This window comes from Emiliania huxleyi (assembly GCF_000372725.1).
Source record: "Emiliania huxleyi CCMP1516 unplaced genomic scaffold EMIHUscaffold_475, whole genome shotgun sequence".
Taxonomy (NCBI): Eukaryota; Haptophyta; order Isochrysidales; family Noelaerhabdaceae; genus Emiliania; species Emiliania huxleyi.
In genome coordinates, this window is record NW_005198427.1 from 5,619 (window position 1) to 22,492 (window position 16,874).

Here is a 16,874-nt window from a genome sequence, read left to right on the forward strand (position 1 = left end):
GCCATCGACGGCTTAAAGTTCTTGTAGTTGAGGGCGGTGCCCGCGGCGCGCGGGGGGGGAGGGCGCGCGGTGCGGCCGTGCTCGGGCGGAGGGAGGCGGGGAGGCGGGGAGGCGGGGAGGCGGGGAGGCGGAGAGGCGGGGAGGCGGGGAGGCGAGGGGGCGGGGGGGCGGGGAGGCGGGGAGGCGAGGAGGGAGGCGGGGAGGCGAGGAGGCGGGGGGGGGGCGAGGAGGCGGGGAGGCGAGGACGGGCCGATCGAAGGGGGCGTGGCGCGGGGCGGGGGTGCGCCGGTCGCGTCGCTCTCGAAGGAGCAAGTCTCTGGTCCGTCGAGGGCGGTGTCTGTGCCGGTCAGGTTGAGGACGTCGACCGCAACCTGTGTGGGTGGGGGGGGTGGGGGGGGTCCTGTCGGAGGGGGGGTCCTGTCGGAGGGGAGGGTCCCCGGGCAGAGCTCCGAGAAGGGTCCGGTCCCTCAGGCCGGTCCCTCAGGCCGGTCCCTCAAGCCGGTCCCTCAAGCCGGTCCCTCAAGCCGGTCCCTCAGGCTGGGCACGTGGGGCGCCACCTGGTCGCGCAAGTCGGAGAAGTAGACCTGCACGATGTTGTGCGTCTCGGGGTCCACCTCCTGCGTGTAGAGCTCGACCGGCGAAGAGGCGAAGACCTGCTTCTGCGCGGCCGGCTCCGCGCGGCAGCGCACCGGCCCATCCGTGCGGTGCTCCACCCGCAGCGCCGCCGCGCCGGCGGCGAAGGAGATGTCGTACTCGGCGAGGGAGATGCCCTCGGGCAGGATCTGCACCGGCTCCACCGGGCCGCCGTGCTCTCCGCCCGCGTACCGCACGACGAAGGTGCGCTGGTCGGCGGGGCGCTGCGCCGCCTGCGCCTCGGCCTCCGTCAGGAGCTTGACGCGCGCGCCGAGCAGCCGGAGGGGAAGCTTGACCTGCGGGAGGGGAGACGTGTGATAGCAGAGAGCGATACAAGTGTGTGGAGGGCAGCCGGAGGGGCAGCTTCCACCTCGGTGGCGCCGCGCCCCGACCGCGAGAACTGTCCCGGAAGTGTCTAGGAGGCGTCTAGAAGCGCACCTCGGTGGCGCCGCGCCCCGAGCGCGAGAAGCCAGCGAGCGGGTCGTCCGACGCAGGCAGCATGGCGATGCCTAAGAGCGATGAGGAGAACAAGAATCGCGAGCAAGGAGGAGGAGGGGGAGGAGGAGGATGCGCGGGCAGCATGACTGTGCCGTTCCGGTCGCAAATCTTGGAGAGGGTGACCAGGATGCCTGCCGAGACGGGGACTGCGCCTGCGGCCCTCCGGGGGGAGGGGTGAGGCTGGAGGGGGGAAAGGTTGGAGGTGTGGGAGCGAGGGAGAGCGAGGGGGGGGGGGGGGGGGGGGGGTCGGTCACCCCTCCTCATTCTTCCCGCCGTGCACCGGGGCGGGGCCGCATTGTGGGAGAGGTGGTGGCACGCGCGCGCGGGGCGGCTGTCACCGGCCAGCTTCTTGCCCTGGTCTTCCAGCGTCTTGAAGAGCGTGCTCAGCACGTCGTCTCCCACCGAGCACGCCCCCGGCTGAGCAGGCGACGCGCCGCCACCCTCCTCCATTGCGGAGAGAGTGGCAACGCCGCCGTCGAAAAATGAGTTTGCGGCGGCGGTGACGTCTCCGCCGGACCGCAGGAGCAGCGCGCGCAGCGTCGACTCTGGGAGATCGTCACCGACGATGCTACGCAGGGTCTCGACGTCGTCGTCGGACACGTCTGAGGGAAGCATGGACCCGATGGCTGGGTCCAGATGGCTGTCGGCGTCAAAAAAAGAAAGCGAGAATCGGCGAGGGACTGCGAAGAGAGATAGGAAGAGGCGGACGCCCAAGGGTGGGCGACGGCTAGCGCATCACACCCCTCTCCTTAAAATCCCTGTGTGGTGGCGGTGTGCCGTCCTCCCATCCCTCCCTTGCGTTTTCCGTTTTCTTTCTTTCATCAAGTGTCTTGTCTTGTGGTTCTGTGTGTCGCTCCTGGCGCAACGTGTCGAGCGAGGCCGTGCGGAGCAAGCCTCTGGCCGCTCTGCCACGTGGGCAGCGTCGCCCCGGACGACGTCGACGTCTGCGCGAGCGCGCGCGGGTGGCCCCCTCCCCGCCCTTGGCCGCCGGGCGGACCGGGCCGCGGCTTGGCGCGGTGAGCGAGGCCGACCACGGGGATGGGGGCCGGTGAGGATGGATAGCGTTCGTGTTGTTGGGCTCATGAACGGGAGGGCGGCACCCCCCGGTGGCGCTCCGGCCGGTGTGCGCTTGGGCACGTGGAGTTGGATTCGGGTACTTTGCTGGTATGGTATCTGTGAATAAATGGAGTGTGTACTTTCACACCCCTTGGGGTGTTCATGACCACTTGCGGTCATTACGCACTTGTGCGTTCACGCCCCTTAGTGCGCGCCAGTCCCGTGCCCAGTGTCGTGCGAGGGAAAAAAGAAAGAAAGAAAACGGACAACCCAAGGGTGTCGTGCGAGGGAGCTTTGCCCTTTGTCGTAAGTAAAATTCTTTTCGACCAAGTCTTGCCCCCGTGTATTCATTCATGGGGGAAGAACGGAACGGTTTAACATTCCCAGAACCATTACGCCGTCCCAGACGACGAGGCCAGGAGAGGCGGGCCCTACGTCGTCGTCACCTGGCCGCGAGGACTCCCCCAAGAATGTGCTGGTGCCAGTCAAAAAAAGAATTTATGCCGCCTGTTGTGCAAAAAAAGAAAGGAAGGAAAATTCGTGTCAGGGAGAGCCACGCCTCCCCGAGCCTGACGGGGAGCCGGCGGAGGGGGGGGGCGAGCCAAGGACGATAGGGAGGTCGCGGGTGCGGTCACGACTCGCCGACCAGGGAGAGCGGGCTCGACTTCCCGGGGGTGGAAATGGGTGTGACCCGATCGATGCCACCGTCCTCGCCCAGGGGGTCGGGAGCGGGGTCGCCGGAGGCGGAGTCAGCGGATCAGGCAGAGAAGACGAAACGGTGGCGGGGCCGCGGCCAAAGAAGGCTAGGAGGGGAGGTCGGGCCCCACAGTCATCGCGGAACCATCGGAAGGCGAACAGGAGGGAGGACCGAGGGGAGAGAGGGCCCCCCTCGGTGGGGGGGTGAGGAGACCGCGCGCGGAGCGGGGGGGTTCCGAGCGGTGATGTCAGTGAGGAATGTGTGTGTTGTCGTGCTAGTGTCTGGTGTCTACTAGCCCCGAGTAGAGGGGGCGTTCCGCTGCTAGGGGAAACCCGGAGCGCAGAGCTAACCCTCGGGGACCCGTGTTTACTTTTTAAGGCCCTTTCCCTGCGAACGCGCACCCCCGGGGCTAGGGCTCTCTTGCCCGCAACCCGATCCCGATCATCCGGCCCGCTGGGTGCGCTTCTTAGCTCCCCGGCCCTGGATGTGAGGCTGCCAACTGCACTCCAAGTGCTCCAAGTGCTCGTCCGTGGCCCTGGATGTGAGGTACCGACTGCACTCCAAGTGCTCCAAGTGCAACGATGCAGTGACTGGGTTGTTTGTTTTCTTTCTTTTTTCCAGTGACGCGACAGAGGAAGAAGGTTGCAGCGAGAATCGGCGAGAGACTGCGAAGAGTGAGTGAGTATTCTTGATACGAAACCACGACGACACACACCAGTCGACTCGTATCGGTTGCCTCCATGAACGGCGGAGCTATTCTCGCGCCCACACCACACCTGGCTCCAACGTGGACACGCCCATAGCTGGGGACACTACTAGGTCACGCATGGCATCAGAAGTTTTATCTCTGGGCCACACACACACACACACACACACACTGCGAAGAGAGATAGGAAGAGGCGGACGCCCAAGGGTGGGCGACGGCTAGCGCATCACACCCCTCTCCTTAAAATCCCTGTGTGGTGGCGGTGTGCCGTCGTTCTCCCATCCCTCCCTTGGGTTGTCCGTTTTCTTTCTTTCATCAAGTGTCTTGTCTTGTGGTTCTGTGTGTCGCTCCTGGCGCAACGTGTCGAGCGAGGCCGTGCGGAGCAAGCCTCTGGCCGCTCTGCCACGTGGGCAGCGTCGCCCCGGACGACGTCGGCGTCTGCGCGAGCGCGCGCGGGTGGCCCCCTCCCCGCCCTTGGCCGCCGGGCGGACCGGGCCGCGGCTTGGCACGGTGAGCGAGGCCGACCACGGGGATGGGGGCCGGTGAGGATGGATAGCGTTAGCTGCAGCGGGGGTTGCCACAGCCGCTGTCGTGGAGCATCGCCGCAGCCGCCAGCCACAATCGCCACGCAAGACACAGAGCCGGCTAGCCAGACCGCACAAGCGACTACCCCCACACGATCGCGCGTTTCCACCGGAGCTGCCGCCGCAGACCGGCCCAACTTATCGGACGATCGCGACGGGACGGCCACAGCGACTCGCTGCGCTTGCCGTCGGAAACGACATCGGCGGCGAGCCTCCAACCTTCACCTTGTCGGCGGTGAGCCTTACGCTGGAGAAGGCGTTGTCTGTCCTCAACGGAATCCAGCGCTCCTCTACGTCGTGGACCACATCAACACTGTCTGCCTTGTCGGCCCCCGGCGTCATCGCAGGGGTCGCCGCTCTGGCGGCCGCCGGCCTGAGAGTAGCCAGAGGGCTCCGGGCGAGGTGAGCTGGCTAGCGTAAAGCCGTAAGACAGACACAACAGAGCGCCTCTGACAGAGACACGTGTGCGGCAGCGTCGCTCCTAAAATGGCATCTCAACAGCTGCTCTCAGAAACACTGCGAGGTAGTACACACAATGGACAGTCCAGAAGTCGGGGACACAGGTACGCTCAAGCTTCTCTCGCCACCAGTGCCGGCGCGGGACAGACGGGTCACAGAGCTGCAGAGGAGCGAGAGGTCAGCTCTATATGTGCAGAGGTCGGCTCTACGTTCGGCTGGGGACATTGCTCACGAGCGCGCAGCGTCAAATGAACCCCCCCATGGAGATGCTCTCCCTTTGCTGAGGCCTCCGCCCCGGCGGCGACCCCCCTCTCGCCCGCGCCTCAGCCGCCGCCACCGCCCGCGCCACCCCTCCTTGCGGACCGCCTCGGGGACCCGCCGGCTGGGTGCGCGTAGGTGGCGAGGAGCCGACGAACGCACCACGAGCTGAGGTGGCTCGGAGAGGAGCCGCATCCGGGCGGAGGGGCGTCGTCGTCGTCGTCGTCGTCGTCATCGGCAGCGGCGGCGGCAGCGGCGGAGGCCGCGGCAGCGGCGGCGGGGTCGTCGTCGCCGTCGTCGGCGGCGGCCGAGGCAGCGGCGGCGGGGGCGGCGGGGGCGGCGGGGGCGGCGGCAGAGGAGGTGGCCGCCGAGGTGGCGTCGGGCGCCCGCGCGCGTATGGCTGCAGTGGTGGCCGCGGCGTCTCGACGTGCGAGGCAGCTAGTACTTGTGGGCTCTTGAGGGTCGCTCCTCGTGTCAGTCCTCGAGGCTCGGAGTTGTAGATGCTACGCCCGCGAATGGGATGGGCTCGACCCTTGCCCGCACGGCCGCGACTGCGAGCCATGCAGCCAGCTGCCACGAAGACTCCGACGAGGAGCAGCCCAATAGCCACTCCAATCGCCGCAACCACCGTCCCGCGGGCGCTGTCAGAGCCGGGCGATGCAGCCAGTACTCCGGTTCCTGGCGGTGGTGAGGGCGAGGAGGAGGGCGGCGGTGGCAAGGGCGAGGCGGAGAGCGGCAGTGGCGATGGCGAAGGTGAGGGCGAGAGGGAGGGCGGCGGTGGCAAGGGCGAGGCGGAGAGCGGCAGTGGCGATGGCGAAGGTGAGGGCGAGAGGGAGGGCGGCGGTGGCAAGGGCGAGGCGGAGAGCGGCAGTGGCGATGGCGAAGCGGAGGGCGGGGCTCCGGTTCCGGTGCCAGGAGGGGGCAGCGGCGCCAAACTGTCGAAGAAAGCCCAGATCGCGGCGGCGGCAAAGGACGGCGGTAGGTGCCCATTTGACGTCGGGCACCACACCACAGGGAACAGTGCGTCGCAGTCATCATACTCCACGCACGCGTCCGGACCGATGGCCACGCTGGTATCCGCGCAGCTGTTAGCTACCTGCCAATAGTCGCGAGAGCCCTTGCCCGCCTCCCAGTTGACTCCTGGCGTCCAGTCTGCGCTCCCGTGCGTGAGCCACACCGCGACCTGCCCCGTGCAGCCGGCATCGCCAAAAGGGCCAGCGCCCATGATGGGAGCGATGGCGCGTACCTGGTCACCCAGCTGGCAGCCTATCGTGTTGGACATGATGCCGCCGAAGCTGATGCCCGTGGAGAAAATGCGCGCCTCGTCGATGCAGTAGTCGCCCTTGAGCTTTGCGAGCAGGACACGCACGAAGGCGATGTCTCGTCCGTTGTTATCTGGCCAGCCAGTGGCGCCGAACCCATTTGCTGACAGTCCCTGGCCGGCGACGAAGATGGCGCTGCCGTCGCTCTGATCCCAGAGCCCTTGATACTTCCAGGAGCCAAAGTAGCCGTCGGCGGTCTCGTCAGCTGTCCCTCCGAGCCCATGCCACACCAGAATTAGCTTGTACGGACGATCCGGGTCGTAGTCGGTGGGAAGGTCGAGGCGATAGGCTCGCGATGTTCCGTCCACATCAACGTTGTATGAGCCGGTTCCGAGAGACGCAGAGGATCCGCATCCTGAGCTCCCGGTTGGTTGGTCGACCTTGACCAGCGATGGCGGCGGCGGCGGCGGAGATGGCGACGGCGGTGGTAGCGGCGACGGAGGCGACGGAGGCGGTGACAGCGACGGCGGTGGCGGCGGTGGCGCTGTCGACGGAGGCGCTAGGCAACAGAATGCAAAGCAGGCGCTCCCATCGTTGAACCAACATGACCAAATCTCGGTGCCGCATGTGCAGCCTGGCGGCGGCAGCGGCGATGCAGACGGGGACGTCGTCGGTGCTGGCTGCGACTGCGGCGGTGGTGACGGCGACGGAGGCGGTGGCGGCGGTGGCGGCGGCGGTGGCGGCGCTGAAGCGCCGACGGACGCGGTACCTCCCCCGCACGCGCAGCACGCCTGGCTTGCGGCGATGCCGCCTCCCCTGAAGTCGGAGCCGCAGTCGAACGGCGCGCCTCCAAGTGTGATCCCGAGATTGAGGGACTCACAGCCGATACCGCCGCCACCGCCGAGGCTCCAACCGTCGATGCGCCAACCGGGCGTGTCTGCGCACGTGCCGCACCGCCCACGGTCACTGTCCCAGCGGCACGGGTTGCGCTCCCTCTCCGCGAGAGCAGCACACGCGCTCCGCTCCAGCACGGTTGTGCACACCGCGGGTGCGACGTAGCCCGGGCAGGTCGTCTGCAGCCCGCAGCTGTACCTGGTGTTGATCTGGCCAATGTCCTTTTGCGAGAGGACTTGAGTGCTCCCAAATGTGTCACCGGAATTTGCAGCCTTTGAGCCGCCACGTCCGTCCGAGACCACCTGGTTGTTGTTCCGGACGACCATCGTGGGCAAGCCACGTTCTCTGGCAAAGGTGGAGCTCGAGTACAGCATGATCGAGAACCAGTCCCAGCTGCTGTCTGGGTCGCCCTGGATGTTGTACCAGTCGTTCGCATCCAGTCGTTCGAAGTTGCCGCGAGCGCCGACCTGTGCGTTCTGAAGCCGCACCTCGATGTGCTCGTCGCGGTCGGGGCGAGAGTGCTCGTGTAAAAAACCGAGGGAGTGCAAGAACTCGTGGACGACGACACCCTCGAAGGCTGGACAGCCGGAGCTCAGCGTCATCGTCGCAGACGTGTAGGCTCCGACGGTCGCAGACCCTGAGCAGGAGTTTGTTGACCCCTGCGACCCCGAGCCGTAGATTGCGAGCCGCGGCTCGTTGCTGCCGACAAAGGTGGGCTGTGTCTCGTCCGTCTCGTCCGGGTCTACCTCGACGAAGCATATGCACGTGCTCTCCTCGATCCTCGCGATGGCCGCCTCGACGACACCACGGAAGAGCGAGCCGGGAGCCCACCCGCGGCTCCCGCTCTGCTTCGCAAAGTGCCAACGGACCAGCTGGTCCGGCCACTGCCTGGCGCGCTCGGTGATGCCGAGCCTCCTGGAGCCGCCGTCCTCATGGGAGTGGGCATGGTCATGGCTGTCGGCGACGGCGGCGTCGGCTGCGCCTTCCTCATGGGAGTGGGCATGGCCGCGGCTGTCGGCGACGGCAATAGCCGCGGCTGTAGCGTTGGGGCACTTAGCGGAGCACGGCGGCTCGCTGACGGGACCCGAGCGGCTCCACCAGCCGCTGTCTTGCCTCCAAACGCACACACTCGCGCAGCTGCTGCTCTCGCATACTGATCGCTTTGGCGCTGCGACGGCACAGATGAAGATCTCCGTGCACCCAGGCGCATCGTGAACGGCCCGCTCGCAGGTGGTGACGCCGGACGCACGGTCGGTGACGCACTGGTCGAAAGTCGCTGCGACAGCGCCTGTTATGAGGACGCACAAGCAGTACCTCGACATGCTTCCGGCCGTGCAAAAGGCCGGGGCGGCCGGAAGTCGGCGCATCGAAGTAGAGCAGAGCTTCAGCTGGTTTGTTTAATGTTTCTTTGCGGTGGCGCTAAGAGGTTCCTCTTTTCCGCGCCCCCCCCGCAAGGCGCGCGCGATACACACACACTTTTTTTTGACTTTGACCTTCGTTCTTTGTTTGTTTCAGCATAGGTGGTGTGAATATAGTAAGTAGTTCATGCCCACCTATCCAAGAAAAAGCGGTACGTTCCCTCGCCCCCGGCCGGCCCCGCGCGCGGCGGGCGGGCGGCGCGGCTCACAGTGCCCGGCTCTTTCCTCCCGCGGCACCGGCGCACCGCGGTCCGCGCCGCGTAGTTCGCCCCACAACACCCCAGCACACAACCACACATCTAAGCGGTGCATGATGACCCTCCGGCGAGCGTGTCCTCGACGGAAGCTCCCAAGCTCCACCCAGAGAGAGTCCGCAGGGTGGTGGCCACGCGCTTCTTCTGAGCAGCTCGCGCTATGAGCGCTGGGCCGCCTCCGCTGCCATCCTGGCGGCGGTCGCCCTGGCCCTCGCAGCGGCCGCAGCAGCACGCCTCGCCTCTGTCGCGGCCGCCGCCTCCTCGAGCGCCGTCTCCCTCCTCGCCAGCGCTGTGGTGGCCTCCTCCAGCGCCGCCCTGGCCTCCGCCCGTGCAGCCTTGGCCACAGCCTCCGTCGCCTCAGCCGCCGCCTCGGCCTCTTCCTCCTCCTCCGCCTCCTCCTCCGCCTCGTCCGCCTCAGCGTCCAAGCGAGCCGCCTCGGCCACCTCTGCCGACGCCGCCGCCTGGCTCTCCGCCGTGATGCCGAGCCGCATCCTCTCCTCGGTGAGCGCCGCGAGAAGCTGGAGAAGCCTCGCCTCCTCGGCCTTCTTAGCCGCCTCGACTGCGTCTGCCTCCGACGGCGCCTCGGCACCCTCCTCGGGCTCCTGCGACGGCCCCGCCCCGCCCGCCCTGCCGCCCTTCTTCTTCTTCTTGCCCTTCTTCCCCTTGGCGCGCTTCTCCGCCTCGACCTCCGCCAGCAGCTCCTCGGCGTGCCGCGCCGCCTCCTTCTCCTCCGCCGCCCTCTGCGCCGCCCTCTCCGCCGCTCCTGCGGCCCACGCCGCCTCCGCCGCCGCCTTCTCCGCCGCCTTCTCCGCCGCCGCATGCTCCTCGAGGGCGCGCACGCACTCGGCGCGGCCCTGCTTCTTGGCAAGCTGCAGCGCTGTCCAGCCATCCGTAGTGCACAGCTTCGGATCCGCGCCCGCCCGCAGCAAGCAGAGGAGGGCGGCGGGGTGGCCGAAGAAAGCGGCCCGAATCAGTGCGGTGTCGCCGTTGTTGCACTGAAGGTCGATCGCCGCGCCGTGCCGGATCAGTGAGTCGACCACTTTCTCGTGGCCGCAAGCGGCGGCGGCCATCAGCGCGGTGCTGCGGAGAGTAGTTTGCTGGTCGATCGCCGCGCCGTGCCTGATCAGCGTGTCGACCGCTTTCTCGTAGCCATTGCTGGCGGCAAAAAGCAGTGCTGTGCCGCCAGTGTTGGCCTGAAGGTCGAGCGCCGTGCCGTGCCGCAATGCCAGCTCGACCAGCTTCTCGCGGCCATTCGCGGCGGCGAGAATCAGCGCGGTGGCGCCAACGCTGGTCTGCAACGAGAGATCCGCACCGCGCTGGAGCAGCGCCTCGGCCAGCCCCTCGTGGCCATGTTCCATCGCGAGCATCAGCAGCGTCACGCCGCTCTCAGGGCCGTCCGAAAAGACGTACTCGAACGCCGCGTTCACCCGCCCGCCGCCGTCGAGCCACGCCAGCACCGGCTCCTCGTCGCCGTCGTCAGCCGCGTCCACAACCTCCTCTGGCACCGCACCGCCGTTTAGCTCGACCTCCGCGCCGCCCTTACCGCTCGGAGCAGAGGCCGCGGCACTCGCACCCACCGCCGCGCCTGCGCCTCCTGCCTCGGCCGACGGCGCCTTGCTCCGGCGCGCCGCCACCTCCCCGAGGTACGTCTTGAAGGCCTGGACGCACTCGGCGCGGCCCTTCACCTTGGCCCACTGCAGCGCCGTCTTGCCGAACACATCGCGCAACGCCATGTCTGCGCCCGCCCGCAGCAAGCGGAGCACGACGGCGGGGCGGTTGAAGCAGGCACCGTGCATCAGTGCGGTGCCACCGTTTATCTTGTTCTGCAGGTCGATCTCCGCGCCACGCCGCAGCAGAAGATCGAGAACCCGCTCTTTGCCGCCCTGGGCAGCCGCTGCCAGCGCCGCCCAGGCGGAGTCCTGTGGGTTCATCTCCGCTCCGTGCTGCAGCAGCACGTCCACCATTCGCTCGCGGCCGTGGTTGGCGGCAGAGGTGAGCGCAGTGTTGCCGCGACTGTTCTGCAGGTTGATGTGTGCGCCACGCTTCAGGAGGAGCTCGACAATCTGCACGTGCCCGTTCTGTGCGGCGAGCATCAGCAGGGTGTATGGAACCGGACGGCTGCTGACCTCACAGGGTCGATCAGCGAGAGTGTCGGCTTTCCCGCCGTCATTCAGCCACAGTCGCACCGGTCCCACGCGGCCGTCCGTAGCCGCATTCAGGACGTTCTTTGGGACTTCGCCGGGCGCGCTGTCAGCAGATGGCGGCGGTGGCGTGCGGCGCGCGGCGTTGGCGCGGGAGCGCGAGGCGGGCATATACACACATGACCTGGTGTGCTGCTGAGTTCGCCGCGATTTCTTTTTGCACCAACCTGGCTCTGTAGTGAGGTTCGATTTTTAAAGGCAGAGTACACATGCTACGATTCGCAGTTGCCAAGCCCAGACACAGAGTCAGTGAGAGACACAGTGAGAGAGGCAGCCCCCACGATACGGCGTCCCCGCTACAGCTTCAGTTCGCTTAACAATAGCGAACACACGTCCATGAAGGGCAGCACGTCTCCGTCCACCTGCGGCGAGGGCGGGGGCGGCGAAGGGGGTGGCGGCGAGAGCTAGGGCGAGAGGGAGGCGGCGGCGAGGGCGGGGAACGGCAAAGGGGGCGGGGGGGCGGAGGGCAGTGGCGGGTAAGGGGGTGGCGGGTAAGGGGGTGGCGGGTGTGGAGGCTGCGGCGAGGGCCTTCCGGATGTCCAATAGGTACGAGTCCTCCTGGATCTCGTGTTGTTGGGCTCATGAACGGGAGGGCGGCACCCCCCAGGTGGGTGTGAGGTCGACGTGTGCGGCTAACCGGCTTGTGCACGTGCCCGTAGGCCCGAATTCACGGAAGTCGTGCGCATTCTGAGCGAGACGGCGACCAGCGGCAATGAAGATTAAGCCCAAGGCTACTGGCAGGGTCCTCGTGGGCCCGCCCGCCGAGGGCCAGTCAGGCGCGAGGGCCTGACGGTGGAGAAAAGACGGGTGTGGACCCGAGCATGCGGAACAAAGTTTCGGCGGCCTGATAGCCAGTCGTGCTGTTCTTGGTGACCACGGCTGGGGTCAACATGACGCGCTCGGATGCCACACAAAGAACTTACACAACCATCAGAGAGGCTCGAATGAAAAAGAAACCGCTCCGAATACGGCGACCCCCAGCCCCCCCCCGCCCTCACACCGAGCTTTGGGCCCGGCGCGTCATGCTGGTCCCGCTCGTCCTCACTGTGCTCACGCAGCCCGCCCCGCTGGTTGAGAAGGCGACGGAGGCGGCGGTCTCCGCGCAGCCCATACCGCCGACAGAGAAGGCTGCGGGAGAAGCGGCACCGCCGACCGAGAAGTGGGTAACGGGGGGATGCGACTGGCGGGGCTGCGCACACACTAACCACCTGACCGGCACCACTACGCTAACCGACTATAAGGGCGGAAAGATCACTACGAACAAATGGACCGGCCAGACCACTGCGAGCAACCACCAGGGCTCCTACACCGCCAACAAGTACACGGGCCAATACAAGGCTGAAGGGGTGAACGGAAAGATCGAGGGCAACCACCACACGGGCGACTGGCAGGCGCAAGGGTGCAGCTGGGGTGGCTGCGGAACCGCTGGCGGCAACCACCACTCGGGCGACTGGTGGGCCACACCTCACCCTGCTCCTGGCGGCCCTACCATCTGTCAGCATACTTGGGCGCAGTGCGGCGGCAACTCCTGGACTGGCGCCACCTGTTGTGAAGCTGGCTCCGTCTGTACTGCAGACAGCGCCTGGTATAGCCAGTGCAAGCCATCCCGCTACTACCTTCGAAAGATTGTGCGCCCTCTCCACCGCCCCCCCTCCCCGCCCTGCGTGAATGTACCTACGCACTGTAGGACGAGGCCGGCGAGCTGGTCGCAACCCACGCCGGCGTCTTCGCCGCAACCGGTGCCGCCAGTACACACCGTCGAGCCGAGGCTCCACGCACCACCAACAGTACCAGCCGCGAGTGCACCGTGATAGGCGCCTTTGCCGCCATCTTCTTGGCCTTCGGACTCTTGCGCCGCTCGCGCGCCAGCAAGCCAGATGCGGCCACGGCCGGGGCGCCGGCCATGCAGCTGGTGTGAAGTGACGGCGGCGGCCGCGTCGCGCGAAGACGTGCGATCTGCGATGCGCCGCGCGCTGGGCTCCAACTCCGACGCCGCGCTGGAGCACAAGCAACCACCACGAAGTCGCAAGTGGTGTGCGCCACGGTGTCCGGCCAGGTGTGATTTATAGTTCTCGGAGGGGGGTGATCCTATCGGTGTGTTCGGATGTGTTCATATTTTACACGAGTTGTTTCTGTAAGACTCGTGAGCTGCGGAGAGTGCAGGCCGCAGGGCCGCGCCGCCCGCGAGGGGAGGGGAGGGTGGCGTCTGGGGGGGCGACCCCCCCATCTTTGTTTACCGATGCGTCCTAGAATGCAAAAACGCATTCTAGGACGCACTTTTCATCTCAAAGATACCATGTGTCTCGGGTACACAGGGCATTCTAGGATGCGATGGCTGTCCTGGAGATAGCCGCGCCGTGTCTTTTGTTACGCGTTCCATCTTAGACGCCACAAGCATCTATAGATGCACAGCTGTTCTGAGATGGCACTTGCATACTAGATCACATTTTACTATACTTGGACAGGGAAGCGTCTCAGGAGACACCGTGTGTCGGGTGCACCGGGCACCGAGGGGGGAGCAGGGAGCCAGGGAGCACGAAAAGGCGGTGTGATCTCTCGGCACCCCCTGGGGGCCCTGCCTTGAGTGCTCGTGTGAGGTCTCTCCTCGCGGCCTGCCCCTCCTGGAGAACCAGGTTCTCAGCACCGCGCATGCATCTGCTCGCGCCACGAGCTCTGGGCGCAAAGACCAAAGTTGCATGCACTGCTTACGACGATCCGACGGCGACGCCGCCTCCCCCCCCCACCAACCAGTTTGCGCGGCAGGTAGCGGGGCCAGTTCGAGGCTGAGGGCGTGGGCGTGCGCCTAGACACGGAAGACAGCGTACTTCCGAGAGTCGGCCAGCCGCGCGGTTTTTCTTGTTTGACTTGGCGATTTGAGGGACCGGGCATCCCGACTCGCTCCTGCTCCTCGCTCCTCGCTCGGTGAGCTGTCGCCCACCAGCGCGCGGCGACCGCGCGCACACCGTGCCCGCCGGCTCGCCGCCCTCCTCACCACCCGTCGGCGCTGTCCGCAGGCATGTGAGTCAGAACGGCGACCGCGCAGCGCGCACGGGTGTCTTGCTCGCCACCACCCTCTCGCCCCCGCTCCGTGACCGCCGCCGCCCGCGCCACCGCCGCCGCCAACACCGCCTCGCGCCTCGCGCCTCGCTCTCGCCGCCCCCGCCGCCCGCCCTCGACCTCGCGACGGCGTCCTTCTGGGGATCTGCGGGTGGCTTGCCCGCCTCGCCGCCGCCCCCACAGCGTGACCGCTTCCGCCGCCCCCACAGCGTGACCGCTTCCGCTCGATCGGTGAGCCGTCGCCCACCACGCGCGCTCTCACGGCGACCGCGGGCCGCTCATCGCCTCCGCCACGTCGCAGGTGTTTGATCTGGGCAGGAAGCGGCGCTGGTGACGGCAACCGGCAGCCACGTGCACGGAGTGCTAAGCGAGGTGCCTGTGTCCAAGTCTGAGTAGCCCGTGGCCGTGAGTGGCGTCAGGGGCAGTGTTCTGTGACTGTGTCCTGTGCGTGCTGTTCAGTGTGAGTCGGTGCAGCGGTGGGCCTGCTGCCGCTGCCACACGTGAGAGCCGCTGTCCGTGCCCCAGCACGTTGCGCGGAGAGGCTATAGGGCGCCCACCCACGAGTGCTCGGGTGGGCGCGCCGCGGCTGTGCGAGTAGTAGCGCAGCAGCCGCGGCGCACAGCCGGGGGCACGGCCCGCCGCGCAGCGCTCGCCACACCGCGTTTTCGTTTTCTTTTTTGTTTTTATACGTGCGTGTATTTCTTGAGATCCACACGCTGTTCAAAATATGCGCGCGTCTTCTGAGACACGCGCTGTTCACAGTATGCACGGCGCGTCTTTTGAGACAGCAACGCCAATCGGAGATGCCGCGAGCAATTCGGGATGCGCGGAGCAACTAATATAGACTCGCGCATCTTAGGATGCTCGAGCATACCGAGGACAGCGAGCGTCTAAGTAGGAGGCCTACTAGACGCACTCTAATCCAGAGACGCATTCGGTAAACAAAGATGGGGGGGTCGCCCCCCCAGACGTGGGGAGCCGCCTGAGAGGTGACCCAGGTGTGCGTCTCCGTCTGGGCGTGCTGCGTCGCGGCTCGCGCAGCCGCAGGGGGCAGGCTGAGGCTCGCGCAGGGAGAGCTGCAGAGCTGCCGCACAGTCGGCCAGCTCGCAGCGAGAGCATAGAGAAGAGAGAACGGGGACATGACTGGTGACTGGCGTGGCCTCTCGCTGCGCGGATCGTGGGGCGAGGAGGACCCCGAGGCGGAGCATGGGAGGGGGGGGGGGGGGGCTTGGCCGAGCGGCTACAGCCGGTCGAGGCCTCGCCCCTCGAGCGAGATGTTCATCGCCTGCGACGAGATATGGGGAGATATGGGGAGATATAGGGGAGATATGGGGGAGGTATGACTCGAGCGAGATGGTCATCGCCTGCGAAGGTGCCCTTCTTCAAGAACACTTCATCGTGCCTATCTTCTCGCGGAGCCGGCCTCGCGTCGACTCCTTGGCCGCCTGCACCCTGCAGTCGAGATATGGGGAGAGATGGGAGATATGGGGGAGATAGACTCCTTGGCCGCCGGTGAGGTAAGTGGTGGTAGGGTGGGGTGAGGTGAGGTAGGGTATTGGCGCGTTTCTCGTTTTGCGCAAAGCGCAATAAGCACCTCGCCGCCTCTCCAGCTGCGCCTCTCCCTTCGCCGCTGTCCGATGTGGATGGTGACGCTACTCTCGACGCTCGGGTACGGCGTCGCGCGCGGTGCGCTGCCGCGCGGCCCGGCGGCCGCCGCCGTCCGCGGCCTCGCGCGCGGACGCGGCTCTCGCATGTGCGCCGCAGCCGGCTCGGAGCCGGGTGCACGCACGCGCTTCGCGCCGTCTCCGACGGGGTCGCTGCACGTCGGCGGCGCGAGGACCGCGCTCTATTCGTGGCTGTGGGCGCGGCAGAATGGCGGCCAGTTCCTCCTCCGCGTCGAGGACACGGACACCGCCCGCTCGACGCGCGAGTCAGAGGACGAGGTGCTGGCTGACCTCGCGTGGCTGGGGCTGGTGCACGACGAGGGCCCGACGGCGGGCGGGCCGCACGGGCCGTACCGCCAGTCCGAGCGGATGCAGGGCGGCCTCTACCAGGAGCTCGCGCAGAAGCTCCTCGACTCGGGCGCCGCGTACCGCTGCTTTTGCACGCCGGAGGAGCTCGATGCGAAGCGGGCGGCAGCGGAGGCGGCGGGCGAGAACCCGCAGTACGATGGGACGTGGCGCGACGCGGACCCGGCCGAGGTGCAGCGCCGGCTCGACGCGGGCGAGCCGTACACCGTCCGCTTCCGCGTCCCAGACGGGAAGGTGGTCGGGATCGAGGACGCGGTGCGCGGCCGGGTGGAGTGGGACGTGCAGGCGACGGTGGGAGACTTCATCCTGCTGCGCAGCGGGGGGATGCCGGTGTACAACTTTTGCGTCGCCGTCGACGACGCCGACATGAAGGTCTCGACTGTCATCCGAGCCGAGGAGCACCTGACAAACACGGTGCGAGATGCAGCCGAGATGCAGCCGAGATGCAGCCGAGATGCAGTCGAGATCGAGTCGAGATAGAGCCGAGGAGCACCTGACAAACACGGTGCCGCCCCGGTTGCTCCTCCCCACCCTCTCCCACCCTCTCCCCACCCTCTCCCCACCCTCTCCCCACCCTCTCCCCACCCTCTCCCCACCCTCTCCCCACCCTCTCCCCACCCTCGCTCCCCCGAGCAGGTTCGCCAGGTCCTCATCCTCGAGGCGCTCGGCTTCCCGCTGCCGCGTTTCGCCCACCTCTCCCTCGTCCTCGGCGAGGGGCCGGCCCGAGCTCTCCCGGGCGGCCAGCTGCGAGCTCACCAGTCACGTGGAGTGATTAGGCGAGGACCGCTCCAAGCTCTCCAAGCGGCACGGAGCTGCCTCGGCGCGCAGACACCTCCCTCCCCTCCCCTCCTCCCCTCCCCCTCCCCC

General features: G+C 67.2%; 3 protein-coding genes across 3 annotated transcripts in view; 1 reads left to right on the forward strand and 2 right to left on the reverse strand.

The window, feature by feature from the left end:
- Positions 1–4,312: 4,312 nt before the first annotated feature.
- On the reverse strand, positions 4,313–8,414 carry EMIHUDRAFT_245750 (hypothetical protein; the record flags this gene model as incomplete). The annotated part of the gene is made up of 3 exons (XM_005767900.1): positions 4,313–4,547; positions 5,896–6,568; positions 6,923–8,414. The coding sequence occupies 3 exons, from the start codon at positions 8,412–8,414 to the stop codon at positions 4,313–4,315; spliced, it is 2,400 nt and encodes a 799-aa protein (XP_005767957.1).
- Positions 8,415–12,290: 3,876 nt separating this feature from the next.
- EMIHUDRAFT_370618 (hypothetical protein) lies at positions 12,291–13,062 on the reverse strand. Its single transcript, XM_005767901.1, has 3 exons — positions 12,735–13,062; positions 12,608–12,659; positions 12,291–12,548 (listed from the first exon to the last, which is right to left on the reverse strand). The coding sequence occupies exons 1-3, from the start codon at positions 12,823–12,825 to the stop codon at positions 12,533–12,535; spliced, it is 159 nt and encodes a 52-aa protein (XP_005767958.1). The 5' UTR covers positions 12,826–13,062; the 3' UTR covers positions 12,291–12,532.
- Positions 13,063–15,561: 2,499 nt separating this feature from the next.
- Positions 15,562–16,874, forward strand: part of EMIHUDRAFT_470533 (Glutamyl-tRNA synthetase) — a 2,554-nt gene continuing 1,241 nt past the window's right edge. Inside the window, exons 1-2 of the mRNA XM_005767902.1 lie at positions 15,562–16,421; positions 16,644–16,775. Of these exons, the coding sequence (XP_005767959.1) occupies positions 15,615–16,421; positions 16,644–16,775 (939 nt within the window). The 5' untranslated portion in view covers positions 15,562–15,614. The remainder of the gene's footprint in view (positions 16,422–16,643; positions 16,776–16,874) is intronic.